General features: G+C 42.2%; 1 protein-coding gene across 1 annotated transcript; it reads left to right on the top strand.

The window, feature by feature from the left end:
- Nucleotides 1-201: 201 nt before the first annotated feature.
- LOC109973522 (prolactin-releasing peptide receptor) lies at nt 202-5,920 on the top strand. The gene is given in 3 exon segments (XM_074527686.1): nt 202-644; nt 987-1,384; nt 2,207-5,920. Coding segments are annotated over 3 exon segments (1,059 nt in total). The 5' UTR covers nt 202-211; the 3' UTR covers nt 2,435-5,920.
- Nucleotides 5,921-9,122: the final 3,202 nt, after the last annotated feature.

The following is a 9,122-nucleotide window of genomic DNA, read 5'->3' as shown; positions in this document are numbered from 1 at the left end:
TTAACATCTATTTACAGCATAGTTTACTGGCATGTTGACACACTATGGTGAGCCAAGCACCACCTGAAAGGCCTCAGCAGATCCAGCAGTATAACAATTTAACTAATCCCAAATGTGAGGTTGACCACCTAATTTCTGATTTCTAGAGCATTTACTATTATATTGATTGTTGATCATGTTCTCCTCTGGTTTTAGGTTTGTCTCCAAAGACATGGATATCTTCATGAATGAGGATTTCAACAACAGTCATCAAATAGGACGAGAAGGAAGCAAAGCTCAAAGGCTCAACCACAGTGACCCACTGGACATGTTTTAGCTTCTCCTCCGTTCCAACCCGCTCTCCCTGCCTCTCTACTGCCTCGTAGTCATTGTGGCTGGCGTTGGAAACTCCTTCCTGTTGGCTTGTATTTTGGCTGACAAGAAACTCCACAATGCTACCAACGTTTTCATCGGTAACTTAGCAGCTGGAGACTTGTTGATGTGTTTGAGTTGTGTTCCACTGACTGCATCGTATGCCTTTGACAGCCATGGCTGGGCTTTTGGACGACCCCTCTGCCACCTGGTACCCTTGCTGCAGTGTGCCACAGTGTTTGCATCAGTGCTTTCACTCACTGCCATTGCTGTGGACCGATACATAGTTGTAGGTGAGGGACCTAATATTATTTACTCAATAGAAGTAATGTATTTTACTTAAGAGAAGCCAAAAACGTCTTTTATACCTACTGTAAATTACATAATTAGTTTCTTTACCATATGAGGCTGGTAGCAAATAAGAGACTCCAACTGGGGATATTGACATAAATGTGCTGAAATCAACATGTACAGTATAGTCCACCAGTTTCCATCTGGATTGTTTATTTCTTTTTAGCAAATAAACATTTAGACCATGACATTAATTTGAAAGACACTTCATGGCTTTAATGTATGAAAAAATATATGTATGTTTTCACATTTGCTATATTTGCACTTGTTTCTTTCTGTCTCAGCTTACCCAGTGCGGAAGAGGATCTCTGTGTGGGGTTGTGGTGCAGTGACTCTGGGTGTCTGGCTTTTGTCTCTGGCCCTAGCTGCTCCTCCCTCCCTCTACACACGCTACCTGGACCTGCGACCTAGTGGCATTGACCTGGTTGTGTGTGAGGAGTTCTGGCCTAATAGTGGCTATCTGCGACTGCTCTATTCCTGTTTCATTCTCATAGCCTCATATATGATCCCGCTGCTGTCAGTCAGCGTATCCTACTGTGCCATCACTGTAAGCCTAAAACGTTATTCAGTACCCGGGGAGCCATCTAACAGCCAGCAGCGCTGGAGCCAAAGAAGGAAGAAGACCTTCTCTATGCTGGTGGCCTCAGTGCTGGCCTTCGCCCTGTGTTGGTTGCCTCTGCAGGTGAGTCTGAAAGTATGTACGATCCAAAAGCAAAGCCAAACTCTGAGCAAATTTTAGCTGGGCTCTCCTTCTACAAATTGTTCAGTGGAATTTGAGAAGTATCCTGTTTGAGAAATGAGAGACAGGAATCAGGCAGCACGGTGGCACAGTGGTTAGCACTGTTGTCTCTCAGCAAGAAGGTTCCAGGTTTGAGTTGGTGCCTGCCACCATGTTCTCCCTGTACCTACGTGGTCAGGTACAGGTACGCCGGCATCCTTCCACAGTCCAAAGACATGCAGCTTAGGTTGATTGGTGATTCTAAATTTCCCCTAGGAGTGAGTGTGAGTGCGTGTGGTTGTCTGTCTCTAAGTGTCAGCCCTGTGATAGACTGGTGACCTGTCCAGGATGTTCCTCCACCTCTCGCCCATTGATGGTTAGATTTTCTACATCATAAGCCTCAGAGGCTCATCATCAAGTAACTGTGTCTACTAAACCAACATTACCTCCTAAATGAGCCATGTAAAAGGTTTAGGAGAGTAAGATTTCATCATCATATTAACAGAAGAAGAGGGCGAGTTTTGTTTGTCTGGGTTATGCAGACCTGGGGCTTGTGTAATAAAAGTGCAGATCAAATTTCACAGCATCACATTTCACAACAAATTGTCTTATGCCAATTGCAGATACATTTGCAAATGAAAAAGTTGCTGTCTGCCATACTCTCATTTTTTCTATAACTACCAATAGAAGCAAAGTCAGAACTTTTCTAAATCCTGCACTTAGTGTATTTTTAAGATGAATTATAAATTCAGTGCACTGATGCAGTATTCCCATGTCATTGTGTAGGTGCTGAACCTCTTGCTGGACCTGGACCCAGACTTTCACATTATAGGGAAACGCTATGTGAATGTCTTACAAGTCTGCTGCCATTTAGTGGCTATGAGCTCTGCATGTTACAACCCTTTCATCTATGCCTCACTGCACAGCAAGGTGCGCCTGCACCTGAAAGGTTACCTGTGTCCTTGCCGTGGTCGTCAGAGGGCAATGGTGGAGAGGGCAATATCCAGAAGTTGATTTCCAACTGTGCCTGCTATGATACAGCTATTTGAGGTGCTACTGACATGTAGACTTCTGTCCTTAAACCTGAACCCCTAAGACCAATGTTAAAGTCTGAAGTGTTCAGAAGAAAATATGAAAACTTCTCAATGTACATTTAAACCAGATTTCTCTATGATTTCCCCACATTTTGTAACTTCCCGACATCTGGCGCTCTCTTGTACAGTGTCACCAGAGGCAGTACCCCATTAAAGCCACTTATGACAAACGGGAAGAAACAGATCCTGACCAAATGGTAGTTTAGAAGGATGATGATGTTTAAACCATTCATTGGGATCCCTGTATTTCTGTTGGAAAACTGAGCTGTTAGCATTGACGATAAGCAGCTCTGCTGCTTAAAAAAAGGGGGTATAAATGCACCCATATGCTGAGGGGCTCAGTGGCATGCTTAAGATAGAGACTGAGACCAGGAGTGGCTACACTGCTTACACTTATACACTTAAACAGTAAACACTTGACTTCAGGGAGCTGACCTAACAACGAACTTTTCCCACAGACCAAGACCTGCAAAAGACGCAGTGAGATTGTTCTATTTTGCCCCTACTGAAAGTCTGTGCTTCAAAATCTTAAGATGAATTGTCTCTCTTGTATTGCTTATCACCTACATTATAGTAGATGTATTATTTTGATATACACATTGCCTGCTATTTTCAGTGCGTTTTGTATCATTTAGTGTTACTGTATTAGTTCTCTGTGTTTTGGCTCCACAGCGTAACTTTGTGTTTGTGCAAATGTGCAGTATGTCATGGGGACAGTCTGTGTTGCCCTGGGTGGTCAGCATGGGCAGCAGTGGAAGACTGAGGCTTATATGACCCTGTTTGCAACATTTAATCAACACTAAATTCATAACAGTGTAACCTGATGAACAAATTCTCACTGCTTTGATTCTGTCTAGCAAAAAAATATTGACACAATGATCAAATTAAAATTCAGAGCATGAAGAGCAGAGTCACCCATAAGCATCTCTGTGCAACACCACTAGAGTCCCCATCAAGTATGATTAATTCTTTCTTTGTTTGTCAAAGCCTGGATATCAAGTCATTTTTCCAACAGCGGAAAACTGTTTAATATGATTGAAATTATATTTAAGCAGCATTAAGATAAGAAAAGTTGTGTTTCTTTTTACAGTTAAAGGCAAGACTTGTAACAGTTCATTACACACAATAAAATCATCATAGTGCTGGGCAGATTGTTCATCAATCAGCCTGCACAAAAGGCCAAAATACCATTTGTTCAGTCAGTGTACTGGCAGGAACAAAAATACCCAGTGTAACATTAGTGCAAGCTAATAAGCCCCAGCTCCCCAGCCAGTGCTGCTGATGCCAAATGTCACCATTTAACAATTGGATTACTTTGCTGTCTGTTGCTCAGCAGCTGGGTTGCCTTCTTTTTTTTCTCTGAGTGGACCTTGAGACTGCATTTAGCTTTACTGTGTTTGATTTTTGCCTTGATGCGCTTTCTGAAAGGGTCTAGAGGTGAATTCTACCTTACACCAAAGCCCTAATGCATCACACAAAAGACTAAATAAGTAGAAATCAAAGTTGAAGTTCAAGGAGCAAAAAACATCCTCTGTTATTATTTATGAAAAGTTCGAACAATCAAAGCTGATTTGTTTCATTCATTGTAGGTGCAGCTTGATCAGATTTCACTGACCATGGTGGTACATCCCCACAGCGATGGCGCATAATTATATAGTTTCACATTCGTGGCCCAAATAAGCATTTAATGACATCACACACCCCTAAAATATGTTATAGCATTTCCACACAGTGACAAATGAATTATAAAACAAATTAGTTATGAAAGTTGAAACCTTCTTATGAAGTAGTGAACCTTTTTTTGTAATATTACAAGCAACAATAACTTGATCAAGTCACTCTCTCCTGCCTCCTGAAGTGGTCTATGGCTCTGGAAAGTCTTTGTGACAGATGTATCACCTTTAAAACTGGAGTTCTGGTCTGAATATAATAAGCTTCAGTTCAGCGCTGCCATCAGTTACATGTCATCGCTTAGTTTATTGGAAATTGCTTGCAGACTGTGAGTGCTTCTGCCACTGGCCCTGCTCATGCTTTACATCAGGAAAATGTATAATTTAGAGTAATAATTGACTTTGTTTGCAGTTCAAGGTGCCCTGCCAACAGGTTACAGAGATCTCTTTTATTATAGTGGCCTATGGCAATTGTGGCAGCTGGGAATTGTTTTTATAGCAGTATCACTGGGACAAACTGGTAACAAAGGCTGAGTGGTGGCCTCTGATCCAGCTCTCTTACTTCATTTGTGCTGTTTTCCAGCAGTTTGGCAGAAGCAGTGATTTCACTGCCATAACATATTGTATGTAGTACTACAGTAGTGCAGTGGCAAGCTAAAAACCATGCTCATTGTTAAAGAATAGGTCTCCAAAGAAACACAGTTTTCTTTATATAGCTCCACTAATGATGATGTAATTTGTTTATCAGTACAATAAACAGATGCAGCTTTGTTCCAAAACTAAGCTGGCAGATCCACATCAATTCTGACTTTGTGAGACAAAAAGGAACAAATTATTGTGCTGTGGGTGTAAAAGTCCAATATTACAGTGTTATTATCCTGCCTCTCACAGCAAAGAGCAGATAATGTCTTTAAACAAAGCTGTCAAAAATCTTAATACAAGCCTTTCATAAATGCTAAATGCACTTAACACAGTAAATGTTAAAGACAAATAGGGGGAGCAACATATTAAAGATGTTATTTTTCAGTCACTTCAGTTTGGATAAGGCTGATAGATGCATCACTTCATTTGTTCCATATTACAACACTATGGCTGCACAAACGTCAGTGTTTTGGCGAACACAGGGATGAGTGGACTCTGGCTAAGACCTGTGTGTATAAATAAACTTAGCTTCTTGACAGCAGGGACTAAAACTGCTTGTCCCCGAGGTTCTCAGACACATTTCACTTAAATCACCTTAATGGGCTGCAGTAAGTTGTCATAGTAAAATTAATGGAGTGAAAGGATGTCAAACGGTAAAGAGACTACTCAAACTACACTGCAGGCAATTGTTTAGAGTTAACTGAATTATAAAATTACCACAGTGGCTGGAAGCTGCATGTTGCTGTAATGCTGCTGATATAATAAAGAGCCCCTGCTCCTCTCAAGCACTGTATTGCAAATATGCTTTCTTGCCATTCAGATAAACAAAAATATAAGTGGTTAATGGTAACTGGCTAAGTAACTGAAACCAACATACTGTACTAAAGCTGTTGCTCATCTTCCTTGTTTCAATGAGTGTTTGAGTAAGTAAAAGACAAAAACTATTGCACGTACATGCATGTGCAAGCACAGTGATGCACAAAAGAAATGGAACTCACTCAATCACACACACACAGAAACAACCCTTGCAGTATTTGTAGACAAGTGTAAAAGTACCATGTTGCATTCTTGTTAGTCTGTATCTGTGAATTAAAACTGGGGAAAACTACTTTGTGTCTCATTTTTTTTACTCTGTGGGTGCAAGTCTGAATCTGTTCAGATGGGCAGTGCAAATAAATGATATTTTCCTTGGCCACTTTATATACACACATTATAATAGAATCCAGTAAAACAGCCGTCTTGCCCTCATTCCCTTAACTGTGTCTCTCTGATCCAAGTCATATTCCTCCATGAGATTCAGTTGGTGTTTTTGTTCTATTTGTTCTCATGCACATCTTCTCTTATCCATTAGTCTGAATGACGTCTCAGCTTTTTACCCTTTTCCAAGTGTTGAGTTTGACATTGATCCATACAGTCTTTCATTCTTTGTCTGAATTCTTGAGCTCAATAGTTGTGTATGGCTGTACCTTCATTGTTGAAAATGTCACTTTGTAGAAAATATTTGTCATCTACACTCTGTGACTGTATACAGTATTAGTAAAGTATCAAATCTGATATCTACTTTCACTAAAACACACTAAAATTACTTCTGTGTTAGGACTCACTGGCTAGGTAGGACCCAATGTGCAGAACACTACACAGACAGGTCAAAGTCTCTTTCACTAGTTTATTAGAAAACAGGACAATAACAGGGGAAAAACAACCAACAACAGAGTCTCAAGCAGGCCACACAGTCTTTAAGAGGGGGGAGAACAAAAAGCAAACCTTAAAGGCGAAGGCAGGGAGATAGACCGGAGATAACTAGACACAGGTGGATACAATGAATGCTGATTAGATTCAAGATTCAAAATTCAAAAATTCAAGATTTTTATTCACCATTTATGCATAAACAGACAGTCTAGGCATATAGGAATTCTTGTGCAGGGCTCTCCTGGAGTCAAGTAAAGAGTTTAAAGCCAAAAGAAAAAACACCTAGTCTAAGTGTAAGATCACCCATAAATACATAATAGTTGATAAAATTGTGGATACAGGAATAAGATAGCAGGTAAAATGGGGAGTTTCAAATATTGCACATAGTAGAATTGTATATGGTATGCTACCTAGTAGGGTAATAAGGGGTTATTGCACAGGTTTTTCACATTTTCATATTTGCCATCAGTCTTACTGCGGCAGGGAAAACACTGTTGTAAAATCTTGTTCTGTATGTGATGATACCTGCTCTGCTGTACCTGAGGTTGTGGGTGCAGTTTTTGTGTCTGAGCAGAGTATGAGCTAGATGAAGTGGATCCCTGTTTATGTTCTCTGCTCTTTTACAACAGTGCTGTGTGTATATTGTGTCCATAGCAGGCAGTTCAGTCTCAATGATCCCCTTTGCAGTCTTTATGACCCTTTGAAGAGCCTTCCTCTCTGCCTGTGTGGTGTTACCATACCAGACTGTGATGCCAGTAGTGAGGATGCTCTCTACCAGTCCTCTATAAGCCTGGGTGAGGGGGCGACGGTTCAACCCAGATTTCCTGAGCTGTCTGATGAAGTATAGCCTCCGCTGGGCTTTCTTCACTGTGGCAGCTATGTTCAGTGACCAGTTCAGGTCAGATGTCACCTGCAACTCAGGAGCTTGTGGCTGTCAGCCTTCTCCACCTCAGTCCCTTTGATGGTCAGAGGCAGCAGGGGGGAGGGGTTCTTCCTGAAGTCTACTATTATTTCTTTTGTCTTATTTATATTGAGGATCAGGTCATTCTCCTCTCCATAAACAAGAATGTTGTTCACCAAGTTTCTGTAACCAGACTTGTACCCCATTTGATGAGGCCCAGAATGGTGGTGTCATCAGCATATTTAATGATGATGGTGTTGGCTTGGTTGGAGACACAGTCATGGGCGTACAGGGTGAAGAGTTTGGGGCTGAGACAGCAGCCCTGCAGCGAGCCTGTGCTGACTGTGAGCTCAGCAGACACCCTCCCCCCATTCTGAACACCTGTGGTCTTTCAGTCAGGAAGTCCAGAATCCAGTTACAGGTGGGAGTCGGGACACTGAGGTCTGTCATTTTCTCAATCAGCCTGTCTGGGTGAATGGTGTTGAATGCAGAACTGTAGTCCAGGAAGAGCATCCTAGCATACGTACTGCTGTTGTCCAGGTGTTTCAGGGTGTGGAATAAAGCCAGAGCCGTCGCGTCATCCACTGATCAGTCAGGGCAGTGGGCAAACTGGAGGGGGTCTACAGTGTCTGGGACCATGTGGTTAAAGTGTGTGAGGACTAGTTTCTCTAAGCACTTCATGGCGACTGATGTGAGCGCCACTGCCTTGAAGTCATTCAGAGTGAATGTGTCTGATGTCTTAGGGACCGGTATGATAATGGATTTTTTGAAAAAACGAGGGACTACTGCTTGAATTAAAGACAGGTTGAAGATGTCTGCATACCCACTAGTTAGTTGATCCCCGCGGGCTTTCAGAACTCTAGGAGGGACACCATCTGGTCCTGCAGTCTTATCCGGGTTTACCTGTTTCAGGGCCTTCAGAACCTGTGTGTTACCTGATAAACAGTGTCCCCCAGGGCGCAGGGGGATTTTGAGGGGGTGTCTGTGTTCAGCCTGTCAAACCTAGCATAAAGGTTTTTAAGGCTGTCCAGGAGGGTGATGTCCTAGGAGACTGTGATCATTGATTTGTTCCTGTAGTTTGTGACTGCCTGGATTCCCTGCCACATGCTGTGCATGTTGTTATTCAGGTAACAGCTCTCCAGTTTTTGGTAGTATGCCCTCTTTGTAGCTCTGATGGACTTCTGTAGCCTGTAGCTTGTACCGGGCTCTCCTGAACTCCCCCTGGTCCCCTGCCTTGAAAGCTTCCCACCTCTTCCTGATTTTTTTGTTTTATGTCCACATTAAAACAGGGTTTTTGGTTGGGGAAGACATGCACAGTTCTGGGTGGGGCACATATGGACGTGCACCAGCTGACATAATTGCTCACAGTCTTTGCATATTCATGGTTATATTGTCTGTGGCCCCCTTGAAGATGTTCCAGTCTGTGGCCTCTAGATAGCCCTGCAGACTAGCCTGAGCACAGTCAGTCCAAGTATTAACATTTCTCACTGTGACTGGTTTCGCCTTAAGGCATTTGGTGTAAACCGACCTGAGCCATCTTGAAGCCTTCAAGACCAGTTGTAAAGCTGAGGCAGGGGAGTCATAACAAAATAAAAATACAAAACAGGAAATAAGGCCACAAACAACAACATTCTGGTTAAAAATAGCTTAGTCTATACAGTCCCTTTAGACCTAAAATGCATTATGAGTCTATGAGTCAGAACAGC

This window comes from Monopterus albus, unplaced genomic scaffold (assembly GCF_001952655.1).
Source record: "Monopterus albus unplaced genomic scaffold, M_albus_1.0 scaffold293.1, whole genome shotgun sequence".
NCBI classification, from domain to species: Eukaryota; Metazoa; Chordata; class Actinopteri; order Synbranchiformes; family Synbranchidae; genus Monopterus; species Monopterus albus.
Note: the sequence above shows the minus strand (reverse complement) of the source record. Positions and strands in the feature narration are given on the sequence as shown.